Source organism: Podarcis pityusensis (assembly GCF_964106645.2).
Source record: "Podarcis pityusensis genome assembly, chromosome: 17".
NCBI classification, from domain to species: Eukaryota; Metazoa; Chordata; class Lepidosauria; order Squamata; family Lacertidae; genus Podarcis; species Podarcis pityusensis.
Window position 1 is genome coordinate 20256326 of NC_138042.1, and position 14884 is coordinate 20271209.

General features: G+C 45.0%; 1 protein-coding gene across 3 annotated transcripts in view; it reads right to left on the reverse strand.

Annotated features, from left to right (window-relative positions):
- ERMP1 (endoplasmic reticulum metallopeptidase 1) overlaps window positions 1–14884 on the reverse strand; it is a 45511-nt gene that overhangs the window by 13011 nt on the left and 17616 nt on the right. For all 3 annotated transcript variants that reach the window (XM_080987777.1, XM_080987778.1, XM_080987776.1), the window contains exons 6-12: window positions 13553–13645; window positions 12730–12942; window positions 10141–10358; window positions 7909–8083; window positions 4910–5100; window positions 3443–3595; window positions 1786–1988 (exon numbers count right to left, since the gene is read on the reverse strand). In XM_080987777.1, the coding sequence (XP_080843903.1) occupies window positions 1786–1988; window positions 3443–3595; window positions 4910–5100; window positions 7909–8083; window positions 10141–10358; window positions 12730–12942; window positions 13553–13645 (1246 nt within the window). The remainder of the gene's footprint in view (window positions 1–1785; window positions 1989–3442; window positions 3596–4909; window positions 5101–7908; window positions 8084–10140; window positions 10359–12729; window positions 12943–13552; window positions 13646–14884) is intronic.

The window sequence follows — 14884 nt, forward strand, 5'->3', positions numbered from 1 at the left end:
TGGTGTTCAGCTGCAAACTCTTTGCTCATGAAATTGCAGGAGCTGCCTGAGTCCAACAGCGCCTTTATCTTTAGAGGGTGTCCGTTTGGCAGCTCTAGCGCCACTTCTATCACTAGGGCGGGTTTAGGAGGTTCTGGCGTGGGCACTTTCACTGCTCTTTGGCCTGGCTGCTGTGCCCCGACGGTGGCAGCCAGGCGTTGGCTTTTACTTGCTTCGGTATTTCTTCCTCTCTTCCCTCCACAGCTCCTACCATCCCTTGCCATTCCTTCCTCTGGGGGCAGACTCTGGCAAAGTGACCTGGCTGTTGGCAGAGATAGCATTTCCGGGCGCCTTTTCCCTCCTTCTTTCCCCCCTCACTGGGCTTTGAAACTGCGCGCGCGCGCGCTGTTCCGATTTCCATCGGCTCTGCCGGCGGGAAAGTTGGCTCTGGAATGTCTGGAATGCGGAACTCCTTCCAACGTTCCCCCTTCCCTTCCCGCCTCTCCAATGCTCTCGCCTCCTGGCGCGCTCCTATGGTCAGCGCTGATTTGGTCAGCTGGTCCATAGACTCCGCCCTGGGCGCCCGGGAAAGTTCGTCTTTCACAGCCGAAGAAAGCCCTTCTTCAAAGAGCATTTGAATGGGTTCCGCCGATAGATCCCACCCCAATTTATGGATCAACATGGTGAACTCAGTCCAGTACTCACGGACAGATCGGCTCCCCTGTTTGCAAGCCATTAACTGTCTGCGGACCACTCCCTGTTCAATATCGCTGGAAAACATCAGATCCATGGCGCGAAAGAACTTCATCGTGTCCTTTAGGACGTCACTATTCGCTGCCATCAGGGGTCTAACCCAGTCTCTCGCCCCCTTTTCAAGATGCCCAATCACGAAAGCCACTCGTGATTCCTCGTCAGGGAATTCATCAAACTGCAGATTGAGGGCATATTGCATCTCTGTCCGAAAGCCATGATAGTCTTTGGGCTCCCCCCCAAACTTCTGCACCAATCCTGGTACCTTTCTGACGAGCTGGGTGTCTTTCCCCTTTTTGTCTGCATCCTGAGCCCTCCTCTCCTCAAGCCTCGCCGTCTGCAGCGCTAGCTGGACCTCCAACACCCGGTACCTTTCTTCCAGGCTTGGACCCGCTCCAGCTCCTGCTTCTCCGGTTCCGGCTGGGTTGCTCATGATGCCTTCTCCTGCACAAACTGCTCACGGAGACTGTCGGAATGCTGTGATGGGACGATGAGCTGCTTGTGTGTAAAATCCTAGTCCCTCAGAGTTTGGTCAAGTTTGCAAACCTCTGTCTGTAACGGAGCCCCTTAAACATGGCTCCGTCAGTCGCTGGCAGATTCCGACAGTGGTTGCTTTCGGAATCGCTTCCAACATAAAAGCTCCTTAACGGAAACACGTCTTCTGGACTCTCTGCGTGACAGTTTCCGGCGAGGAGTGGGTGTCCCTACAGGAGGTCCTGAAACCTCCCCACTGTTTTCGCTGGAAGTGTCTCTGAGCCATCCCTCCAGCTCCCTTTCCCTCAGCTCAGCTCCTCTCCCCCTACTGGTTCCCTCTTCAGCTGCTGAGTCTCTCCCAACCTGTGTGAGCCCTTTCACTTCCCTTCCTTCCGATGGCAGTTCCCTGACAGCTTTGGTTTTGGAACTGACTTCCAGAACGGATTATGTTTGAGAACCAAGGGACCACTGTAAACCTAACCTAAATACCAGTTCACTGTCTGTTTGTTTTTAAAAGCATTACATCCGCTCTCAATCTTATTAAAACACTAAATAGTACATTGAGGAGACGATGTTACCAACTTGAATAAATAGTCCACGGGAAGGATCCAGGGAAATCCACAGAGAGGTGCGCCTTCCTCGCATTTGGTTCTAATGGAATCGTTGAGTTCAGGTATATGAGGAGTGATATGAGATATCCCGCCATAGTCGAGCCCATTAATCCATATTCCAGAATCACTTTTCGCCAACTGCCCATCCAGGTTATGAAATCTTCGACTCATGTGCTGGAAAAGTGACCCAAAAAGGCTCAGCATAAAATTTTGATTCCGGGTTATCTGTTCAGTGGACTTATTATGACAATCCACAAAGACCAGCCTTAAGGATTTGCACAAACCATACAGTTAAAGCACATGACTTCCCCCAGATAATCCTGGGAACTGTAGTTTGTTGAGGTTTCTGGGAATTGTAGCTCTTGTGCAGGGTAAACTGCCGTTTCCAGGATTCTCTAGGGACAGCTGTGTGCTTTACGTTTATGGTGTGTACACAGCCCATGGAGGCAACAATTTTGTGAGACGAGAGTTTACTTTCCATCTTCAAGGGAAAACCAGCTACCAACTTGGGTGGCGTCCAAAATATTTTGCAAGAGGGCATTACAGAATGCTCTGTGGGTCTGAATGTGAGCGAAAGGCCAGCTAAGAATGTACTTGGGAGTTTACCCAGAGACACTATGGAGCCCTATAGGTATATCAGAAACTACAACTAATCCGGAATGCAGCAGCTAGACTGGTGACTTGGAACGGCTGCCGAGACCATATAACACCAGTCCTGAAAGACCTACATTGGCTCCCGGTACATTTCTGAGCACAATTCCAAGTGTTGGTGCTGACCTTTAAAGCCCTAAATGGCCTCGGTCCAGTATACCTGAAGGAGCATCTCCACCTCCATCACTCCGAGGGCCTTCTGGCGGTTCCCTCACTGCGAGAAGTGAGGTTACAGGGAACCAGGCAGAGGGCCTTCTCAGTAGTGGCACCCGCCCTGTGGAACGCCCTCCCATCAGATGTCAAGGAAATAAGCAACTATCTGACTTTTAGAAGACATCCGAAGGCAGCCCTGTTTACGGAAGTTTTTAATGTTTGATGTTTTATCACTTTATTATTATTATTAACATTCTGTTGGGAGCCGGCCAGATGGGTGGGGTATAAATAATAATTATTATTACTCCAACGATTGAATTAAGACATACAAATCAACCTTCAGGGTTGACCTATAGCTCCAAAGAATTGTACTAGACTAGATGTCATGAGAACCTAAGTCTGAGACGTGTCAGTAAATACTTTCCCTTCGGGGATCAATGGGAACTTACTCAGACTCTAACGAGCAATAAATGTACATTTATCAACTTCTGAAGAATATATCAAGGAAGAAATTCCAACTTGTTCCCAAACAGAACCAAATGTTAGTTTCTAAACTCAAACTACTGCAGTTCAAACACAGAACTGCACAAAAAGTCATGGACGGCTATGATAAATACATAAAAGATTTAAAGGGTTGGAAGGTAAGTGTTTCACTACTACAGCATCATCCCAAGTTTCCTGTGTTTATCTCTGGTCCATTTCAGTGGCTACACAGAGCATTATGAGCCAACAGCTTCAAAGACTTGCTGAGTTTCACTCATTCACCACATCTTTCGTTAACAATTGCATGGATACGCCCTCTGCAGCATTAAAGGGTTCCTTACCTGAAGAAAGATTCGCTTTGGTCTGGGGTTTGCAAAATCTGAACTGAACGGGAAGAAGATTCCACTGCAAACCAGGACGAACATGATTGCAGAAACAGTTGCTAACGTTATTATTGACATCTTTGTACTTTTGGCAAGGTAGATGAATTTAAGCTGAAGAACAGGAGAAAAAACAAGGATAAGAATACTTCATCTATAAACACACATCCAGAAAAACCAACTAGTGAACCTGCAAGCTTTTGAAATTTAGGTTTATTTAGCCGCAAAGACTTCTCCCAAACACAACTCTGCGTGGCAAATCTGGATGAGGGCCAGTGATCTAACAAGGACCACATGGTTTAGGGGACAGGCAGATGGGAGAAAGGGATCTACCGGCAAATCTCTGGGCAAGTTAGAAAAAAAATCAGCTCCCAACTGTTTAAAAAAAAAAAAGGCTTTTCTCTCTAAATTAGGCCGCTCGAATGAACAAAGCTTGGGGGAAAACTAGGAGTGGTACTGTAAATGAACTACTGGGCACATGTGCAGAAATCATTCCTGTTTCTTAATTCTAAGGCTAGGAACCTGGTTCCATTCAATGGGCTTTGGGGTTCCAGGAGAAAGAAAATAAAAGAAATCTGGTCTGCCTATATCTGACTTATAAAGTATCATATTTAAGCAGAGATCTGAACCAGGGCCTTTCATACCTCTCCTTTAGTAAGGTCAGGAGGGAGCAAACTAGCATGGTATTTACTAGTGAGCAGAAAGAAACATTCTGAAAATATCAGCTTTTGTTAAAATATAAGAAAATGTTCCTGCTCCTTAAGGGCTGTGAAGATAGTATTGGTGATGACTGGTGAAATCTAAGATGCTAGAGGAGTTCTGTGCAGAATTTCCAGGGGTTGCAAGCTGGGGTTACGGTTCCCTCCCCTTCCACATAACTTAATGGGCACAATTCATTACGCTAATTCATCTACATAATTTGCATTTATTCCAGCAGAAACAGCAGATTTGCTGACCTCCCAGCGTCCCGCCGAGAAAAACAAAGTTCGTGAACGTGAGCAACCTGCTAACTTTTTTGTGTGTGTGGACATGTTAATTACTCTATTTCACAAGAGGGAAAACTTAAAAAGCAGCTAATTGAAGCATAGCCCATGGCAATTTGCAATTCACGCACAAGCTCTCGGGCCATACATGTTTCACAGCTTAAAACAGAAAGATGTTGAGAAAAATGGTCTCGGAAAATTCATGGTCACATGCGCAAAGAAGCCACATGTATTTGCATTTTTATTTTTTGAAAACACAAGAATTGTCACAGCATTTGTTTAACCTACAGATCAAAGGTTCTTAATGCTGGGACCCTATACACTACTTCTCTGCAGTAAGCAGCAATGAATATAACGAGACTTGCTTCCGAGAAAGCATGCCTAGGACTGCACTGTGAATCAGCTGAATTAGTAGAACACAAAGTATTTCTGAAAGCATTCTTACAAAGTAGGAAGACAGAAATATCGTCGCCAAAACGATAAAAGCAGCCACGACGACATCGGGTGGAATTTCTGAACCACTGCGTCCCAAGATGGGAATTAACATTTCAAATATAATCCAGTTGAGGTATAACGAATAGACATGTGGAATAAACATTCCAAGGAGGTAAACTGATAGAAATTTCATTGTGGCACCTGCATTGAGAGGGGGGGGGGGAGAAGAAGTTGCTGGCAATATAATAAAAATAATAATAAAATTTTATTTATATCCTACCCTCCCCAGCTGAAGACGGGCTCAGAGCGGCTAACAACAATAAAACTAACACAGCAGTCTAAAATCAATTCATTTTAAAATCAATTCAAAATCAAATTAATGGCAAACATTGGGCAACCATTCTGTGAAGTTTACCAAAGGAGGGGGTCAGACTGTGCCTTAATAATAATAAATTTTTATTTATTTTATATTTTATATAGAATTCTAGACCTTTCTTCAGATTTAATGTTCTTTCACCACTAACACCAGGGCTGCTGTGCAAGCATGGGCAAGCATGATGAATATGAAATTAAATATACAAAAGTCCACCCACAAAGCGTTCCCAGGAAATAGTCCGTTAAGCAAGCATTCACCCAACAAGTCCACAAATCCCACCGAGTTCCCTCCCCCTCCTGCCATAGTTTCTTCCTAAAATGGCTGAAGCCAACCAGCAAGAGAGACGAAGGAAAGACTGATCTGTCCAATCTCTCCTGCTCTCCGATTCATCCAGTCTTGCTCGCCGCCCCCCCCCCCAGTGATTTCGGTCCAAAAATGGCTGCCATCGGCCAGTGAAGAACACCAAGTAAGGAAACAGGCAAACTCTGGCTCTTTGGGTGTCTGAATCTGCGGAGTAGATTGTGAGGTTTGGGCATAATTACTTATGTCTGCCTAAGTGAATTTGCAGATAATTTGCACAACAAGTTGCACTAGCAGAAGCTTTTTGCAAAGCTGGTGGCATAACTGGTTGTGCGACCCATGCAACACGTTGCCGATTAATAGACATTATATATTAATTAATTAATTGATTATACATTCTTTATCAACCTTCTGAGAAAAATACAAAACATTAAACAAAGCCACAGAGACCTGCGAACTACCCAACCAACGATGAACTTATAATGTCTGGTTTCAATATATTTTTCAAATGCTTAACTCAGTCTTTTAGATAAGTTCATGAAGATACCAACAAAAGGTAAGCTCCATGTTATTCACAATATCGAGAGATGCTACTGGAGTTGTAGATAGATGTTAATGAAGTTGTAGACGAAGTTGTAGACGACAGGGTGCCAGCGTTTTGCACCTGTTTCGCCCTGGCAGTCCAAGTAATCAAGTGGCCGCTGTTTGCCCCCGATGGGGCCCTTTTGCTGGGGCTTGCAGGTAGCACACGCCCAAGGTAGTTTTCCGGGCTTCTGATCTCAAAGACTTGATACGTATATTGATATTCAATCTTATAGAGAATACTCTTTCTTGGCTTAAGCTTAAGAGACTGATTGGCTATCAATATTGTTGTTGTTGTTTAGTCTTTTAGTCGTGTCCGACTCTTCGTGACCCCATGGACCAGAGCACGCCAGACACTTCTGTCTTCCGCTGCCTCCTGCAGTTTGGTCAAACTCACGCTGGTAGCGTCGCGAACACTGTCCAACCATCTTGTCCTCTGTCGTCCCCTTCTCCTTGTGCCCTCCATCTTTCCCAACATCAGAGTCTTTTCCAGGGAGTCTTCTCTTCTCATGAGGTGGCCAAAGTACTGGAGCCTCAGCTTCTGGATCTGTCCTTCCAGTGAGCACTCAGGGCTGATTTCCTTCAGAATGGAGAGGTTTGATCTTCTTGCAGTCCATGGGACTCTCAAGAGTCTCCTCCAGCACCATAATTCAAAAGCATCAATTCTTTGGCAATCAGCCTACTTTATGGTCCAGCTCTCACTTTCATACATCACTACTGGGAAAACCATAGCTTTAACTATACGGACCTTTGTTGGCAAGGTGATGTCTCTGCTTTTTAAGATGCAAATATACTATCGTGCTATCTGCCAGTGCGAAACAGGCGCAAAACGCCAGCACCCTGTCGACAACTTCATTAACATCTACCGTCTACAACTTCATTGTAGGGGCAAGAGGTTGGCATGAAGGCAAGAGTCTGCAAGGTGGAGGAGCTCTGCTATGGCAGAGAGCCTGGGATCCACTGAGGTGAGGTGGTCCTCAGGCCCCTCAGCTCCCTCACATTTTCCACAGTAACAAAAGAGAGAGAGAGAGAGAGAGAGGAGAAAAGCAAGTCTCCTTCTCCATTTGCACCCTGGCCAGGGGCTCAAATCTCCACCTGGTTATGAAACTCACATGGTGACCTTGGACCAGAGAAAAACTTTTAGAAGTCTAACCTACCACGCACAGTGTTGTTGTGAAGATCACATGGAGAGGGGAAGAATGAATGAACGAATCTTTATTTGCGTCAGCCATTGGCCACAGCAATAAAACAACAATACGATATTCAAAGAATAGAAATAAAAAGTCAATTACATATAATACATTGTAGGGTTTTGAAGAATGAAGTCTGCCACCCCAAGCCTCTGCGGATATACATGTAAATATGCATGAAATTTTACTGTTTACTATTAGATTTGAATGGATTACTGAATATTGCTTTATTTGATATGTTGTTTATTTTAAAGTTATTGCGACTGTTTTATATTGCATCAGATTGTTGCTATTAATGTTTGATGTTTTATTTTGTTCTTGTATGCGTTGGAAGCCACCCAGAGTGGCTGGGGTATTATTATTATTATTATTATTATTATTATTATTATTATCATTACTATTACTATTCCCCAGCTGTGAACATTTCCACTAGAATTTCTGCCATAGAAAGTCATAATAATTTATATAGGAACACCCTAAAGTTCTTTGCAAATATTATCTTTTTGCAATCCTTACAAGAACTCTCAAAGGCAAGTCTCAGAGGTATCATCATCACCATACCTTTTTCTTTCAGTTCCTTATAGGTCATTAATTTTGTGAGCAGCGGAAACACAATCCATATTGCACTGACAAATGCTGAGGAATGTCCTAGGTAAGTAAGCAAAGCCAACATAATTGACCAAAAAACAACTGGAACATCAAAGAAGAGCTCTCCCAGGAACTGTTCGCTTGTATTCTGGGAAAACAAAACAAGCAGACAGAAAAGAGAGGCAAATTTAAATGTCTGTGCATTATGAAATGTAAGCAACAAATTTAAATGTCTGTGCATTAAGAAATGTAAGCAACAAATTTAAATGTCTGTGCATTATGAAATGTCAGCAACAAAAGTTCCAAGTTTCTTAAGAAGCAGACTGGCAGAGCAGTTCTGTGCATATTTGCTTAAAAGTCAAGCCCCACCATGTTCAAAGGAGCTTGTTCTCAGGTAAGCGGATAACCATCTCTGTGTTTTTCTTAATGTTTGTACTTAAACAGCCTAGAGAAATGTGCTATGTTACACAGGGCAGGATTCAACAGTCTCAAGTTCAAGGACGTCCAATTGCAAAACACTATTTTTTCTGACACACACTCAAAAAAATCTTTTTTGGGGGCTGGGCCAGGAGAACTCCCGGAACAGCATGTAAGGAGACGAAAGGGGGGGACTGTTCCACCTAGCAAGCCAAAATGCTTGTGCTAATGTAAAATTGAAAGAACATAATTAAGACTGCTGCCCCAGACACCACCAATATAAAGCTTGAATTCCTGAGCTAGGGGGATGAAGGGCACAGCCCATTTGTTGCAATTTATAACATCTTTATTTATTTTTGCACAATGCTTATTGCCAAAGTTGTTATTCTATGAACAGTAACTGGCTCTAATTCATTTAATACTTTACCCAACGCAGCCAGACTGGAACGGCATAATTAGATTTACTCCCCCACTTCAGAATGAATGGTGCCTAAAGCACAGAGCTTCTCCTGCCAACGCACTGCCTGCAGTTTCTCTCATACCCACCCACCCACAAGAGGCAGCATGCCAAACCTGGAGTTTTTGGATCAACAATTATTAGGCCAATTGCTGAATCTGTGTAAGAGGAGAGAGAAAGAAACTTGGCTCCCGAATCAAGCAACCTGGAGAAGAAAGCAGTCCAGTGCACAGCCGACAGAATTAAGCTATGAGTTTTGCATCTGTGGGACGCAGGTGGCGCTGTGGGTTAAACCACAGAGCCTAGGACTTGCCGATCAGAAGGTCGGCGGTTCGAATCCCTGCGATGGACGGGGTGAGCTCCCGTTGCTCGGTCCCTGCTCCTGCCAACCTAGCAGTTCGAAAGCACATCAAAGTGCAAGTAGATAAATAGGTACTGCTCCAGCGGGAAGGTAAATGGCGTTTCTGTGCGCTGCTCTGGTTCACCAGAAGCAGCTTATTCATGCTGGCCACATGACCCGGAAGCTGTACACCGGCTCCCTCGGCCAATATAGCGAGATGAGTGCCACAACCCCAGAGTCAGTCACGACTGGACCTAATGGTCAGGGGTCCCTTTACCTTTACCTTTGCATCTGTGCCCAATTTAAGGGAAGGGGCACAGCTCAGCAGGGCAGCAGATGCAGAATCTCCACTGAAAAGAAACAGATAGCAGGTGATGGGAACAACTACTGCCAAAGACCCCGCAGACCTGCTGCCAGTCGGTGGGAAATAATGGATTAGACGGACCATCAGACTAAGTCAGAATGAGGCAGTCTTGTGACTAAATCCAACACACAGTTAGGCAGGCTTAAATCCACTGGTTTCAATGGGATTTGTTGTTGTTCAGCCGTTTAGTCGTCCCCCCATGGACCAGAGCACGCCAGGCACTCCTGTCTTCCACTGCCTCCCGAAGTTTGGTCAAACTCATGTTTCAGTGGGATTAAGTTCGCCTAATTCTGTGCTGGATTTAGGCCTATACAGTGGTACCTCGGGTTAAGAACTTAATTCGTTCCGGAGGTCCGTTCTTAACCTGAAACTGTTCTTAACCTGAAGCACCACTTTAGCTAATGGGGCCTCCCGCTGCCACCATGCCGCCGCCGCACGATTTTTGTTCTCATCCTGAAGCAAACTTCTTAACCTGAGGTAATAGTTCTGGGTTAGCGGAGTCTGTAACCTGAAGCGACTGTAACCTGAAGCGTCTGTAAGCTGAGGTACCACTGTATGTTTATAATTAAAGGAAAACCAGAGAACTGCTATTATTTCAAGTCCTACATTTTTGCATGCCACACTTACTTTGTAATAGAATGTCTTGGCTAATGTATGCAAGAGAATTAGTCCAGCCACGGCTGCAGTTCCATACAGAAGAACAGAGGCATGGAAGTGGGTGTACCAGAAAAGGGAGCGTCCAAGGAGAGAGATAAACACGGCTATGATAAGGACGCCAATCAAGACAGCAAACCAACTGAGGACTGAGAAGCCAAAGGCGATGGCAAGTTCCTTCAGATAACTCACTGCAGGACGAGAAAGACATGAAGCCCAGATCAATACATTTCCTCTAGCTGGAACTGCCAAGGCTACAGGATCCAAACTAGGCACACCTAACCAAAGGAACAATGATACCTCTCTTTTCAGAACTGGGTGGTAAATGGCCAGGCCTCACCTTTTTGCTATTTATTCTCCAGAGAAGGAGAAAACAAACATGTCCCCTCTTCCATATTGTGGTATCAGTTTCATATTTTTTGACTTGGTAATATATTGCAAATCACGATGATGTGTGTGTATGCGTGTGTGCGCACGCGTTATGCAAAAACCTTGGGGACATGGGTGGCGCTGTGGTCTAATCCACTGAGCCTCTTGGGTTTGCCGATCGAAAGGTCGGTGGTTCGAATCCCCACGACAGGGTGAGCTCCCACTGATCTGTCCCAGCTTCTGCCAACCTATCAGTTCAAAAGCATACCAGTGCAAGTAGGTAAATAGGTACCACTGTGGCGGGAAGGTAAACGGCATTTCTGTGCACTCTGGTCTTTGTCGCGGTGCTCCATGCGCCAGAAGTGGTTTAGTCACGCTGCCCACATCGCCCGGAAAGCTGTCTGTGGACAAACGCCGGCTCCCACAGCCTGAAAGCGAGATGAACGCCGCAACCCCATAGTCGCCTTTGACTGGACTTAACCGTCCAGGGGGTCATTTACTTTTTTTTAAATGCCAAAACCACAATGCTACAGAGGGCAGGACCTGAACCAAAGGCTTCAAGTTATATGAAATGAGATTCCAACTCAACACCAGAAAGAACTTTCTGACAGTAATAGCTGTTTGACAGTGGAACAGACTCCCACAAGAGGTGATGGGCTCTCCTTCTTTGGAGGTTTTTAAGCAGAGACTGGATGGCCATCTGTCATGTATGATCTGTTAGAATTCCTGCTCCATGATTGCAGTCATAGGATTGTTGTCTATCACATGACGGTGTATGTTTTCATTCCACAGTGTGGGAAGTGATAGAGACAGGATGTTCGTGTCACTGTGTTCCTGTGAAATGGGACTATTGTCCTTTGTTCTCTCTCTTTGCTGTCTGATGCTAGAGAGAGGGGGAGCCATGTTGAAGTGCTCCGTGTGTGTTTATATGTAAATAAAGTAAATTAGCCAAAATGCTGAGTTGCTGAGGTCTGTCATGCGCATGATGTGCAAATTCTGTGGATCCCTAAGTGTGCCGGTGTCGGTTGGCATCGGTCGCTGTGATGTTTTGAAGCTCCCGAACGATCGACCAGGAGGGAGGGAACATGCCAGTCGGGCATGTGTCTCTGCCAGGACACCTGAGATTCCTGCACTGCAGGGGGTTGGACTAGATGACAATTGGGTCCCTTCCAACTCTACAATTGAATCGCAGCCAAGGTGTCTTGGTTTCCTTTTCAAATGAGGCCAACACACATCCGATGCTCTCTCTTTAGTGCATCCTCTCCACCTCCAGCAGTTTTAAACTTGTTGGCGCTTTCTTGGTAAAATGCGTTAAGCGCAGCAACAAAAACTAAAAGCCAGTTTGGGGTAGTGATTACAGCATCACCCTAGGAGATGGGAGTCCAGGGGGTTGAATCCCCACTCAGCCATGAAGCCTGCTGGGTGACCTTGAGATACGCACTGCCTCTTAGGACTCAGCTAAAGGTAAAGGTAAAGGTACCCCTGCCCGTACGGGCCAGTCTTGACAGACTCTAGGGTTGTGTGCTCATCTCACTCTATAGGCCGGGAGCCAGCGCTGTCCACAAACACTTCCGGGTCACGTGGCCAGCGTGACAAGCTGCATCTGGCGAGCCAGCACATCACACGGAAACACCGTTTACCTTCCCGCTAGTAAGCGGTCCCTATTTATCTACTTGCACCCGGGGGTGCTTTCGAACTGCTAGGTTGGCAGGCGCTGGGACCGAGCTACGGGAGCTCACCCCGTTGTGGGGATTCGAACCGCCGACCTTTCGATCGGCAAGTCCTAGGCGCTGAGGCTTTTACCCACAAAGCCACCCGCGTCCCCCCTAGGACTCAGCTATATGGCTGCAAATAAAATGTTTTAAGAGTGTTGTAAAGTGCAATATACAAATGTGACACTAGATGGTGATGGCGAGCTATGTCAAATTCCATACATTTCCCGAAACTTTTTTTAAAGAAACATTTTCACGACTTTTTTTTTTTAATGTGTCTAGATTCCACCTTAGTCTAACCTACCTCAAAAGATTGTTGCAAGGACAGAATAGAGGGGGGGGAGGTGGAGTGTATACGGGACCTTGAGCTCCTTGGGGGAAAGCTGGGAAATAAATAAAATGGTGAATAAAGACTTAAGAGAAAGCTATAATCATGCAAAGGGCCCGTTTGTCTGTTCATAAATGGAATTATAACCAGTACCTCTTTTTCTCAGTTGCAATGTTTTTCTCCCCAGATAAAGAAACGCAACGGCTGTAACGATATAGTTCATAATGGAGCCAACACGAGCTGGGTAGGACATAACGAACATGCCAAAGACGTCAAAGAAGACAACATTTCCATGTCGATATTCATGAGATTTGGCCAGTTTGTCCGACTCCGCTAAGTACTTTAGCACACCCAAAATATTGTCACCTTTGGGAAAAAATATGAGCATATATTTAGAATTCGTCTCTCTCCCCTCCCCACCCCCATACATTGTTTTCACATAAAATTCCACACATGGCATTACAAAACAAAATAGGAATTGGAACTTTATGATCAAAATGAAGTAAAAACAAAAAACAAAGTGACCCTATAACCAGACTTTATGCAGGCATTCTCAGTACTATAAGAACATTACAAATTGAAACTCTTAAACTGAAACTCTATATTTTCTCTAAAATGTAGAGAAAACTAAGGCAAAAAGGAAAAATAATTTTCCAACTGAAATTCAATGCCAAGAATGATAAAAGAAAGCAGATGAAGGTGTAACTGGGAGATAGCTAAAAGTATGTAAAATCAGGGTGTGAAATCTATAAATTGCCTTCACTGATTAAAGCATGCAATCCAAGTAGTGTAGGCCGCCCAATTCATAGAGCCAATACCCAGCCCAGGGGTATTTTGGATTTCCTTCCCCACAGGTTTGATTTCTTTGGAATACTAAAGCACGCCTGTGGTTTTGAGTTGTAACAACCAGCACGCAAAGCAATGTTTTGATTTACATTGCTATAAAATCCCTGAGAAACTCTTGAGTTTTACCAACCTGCTCTCTGAATAGAATCTGTCAGAATTCGGTCTGCAGTGTCGTACTTTGTGTGGTAGATGTAACCATTTTCAATGAAAGCCAGGTCTATCCCTGTTGATATAATTTAATGGTAATGTGATCAAACTAAAAAATAGCCAAGGTGTTATTTAACTAAACCAAATAACTTTCCACAAAACGAAATGAATTGCTTATATACCCATCTCTTTCCCCAAATGCAAATTTGCACGTTCACCTGTGACCTCTGGCCTCCCCCTTCATTTCTCCTGTGCCCGGCACAGAGATCAACAGGGGCTGCAGGAATCGAGAGAAGCCTTGGCTGGCTTCGCGGTTTTCCCTGCATTGTGATTTTTGCATAGCACACATGCACCATAATTTGCAATATATTGCCAGGTCAAAAATTAAGAAACTGATATCACGATACGGATGTCAAACCAGTTTTGACGATATAGCGATATACCTGAAGGAGTGTCTCCACCCCCATCGTTCTACCCGGACACTGAGGTCCAGCTCCGAGGGCCTTCTGGCAGTTCCCTCACTGTGAGAAGCAGAGCTACAGGGAACCAGGCAGAGGGCCTTCTTGCTAGTGGCCCCCGCCCTGTGGAACGCCCTCCTACCAGATGTCAAAGAGATAAACAACGGCCTGACATTTAGAAGACATCTGAAGGCAGCCCTGTTCAGGGAAGTTTTTAATGTGTGACATTTCAATGTATTTTTAATCTTTGTTGGAAGCCGCCCAGAGTGGCTGGGGAAACTCAGCCGGATGGGTGGGGTACAAATAATAAATTTATTATTATTATTATTATTATTATTATTATTATTATTATTATTAAATTGAAGGGGGAGCATTGACTGGATGGTTCCTCTGTCCAGCTCTGCCAGCCTCTGCCTGCAGTGAGGCACCAGTATTTCTGTCCCCCGTGGCAGAGCCACTAGTGCCAGAGTTGACCCCACTGTCATTATTTGACTGATGTCTCCCTGCCTTCCACCCTGGTTGGTGCGAGCAACAGGGTTCTGGATACAGCAGCAGCTCTGGCACAGAATCACACCTCACCACTGCCCTGAATGGGTCTGGATTGTCCTGGAACAGGATCAAGATTCTAAGTGCTTTCAAGTTGCAGTTTATTGCTGTTGCTTCGAAATCTGTGCACCCTGTGCCCCTTTGCCATTAGTTATATCGCCCCAGGAAAGAAATGCCTGAAATTCTTTCGAGCGCTGGACGGCTAAGCCTGCACCCTAACGCTCCAGATCACACGTTTCTGTTTGCACAGCTCACAGAAGAGAACCATCTTTTCTACCTTCTTTCTTTCGTTCTCCTGCACACACAAGGAA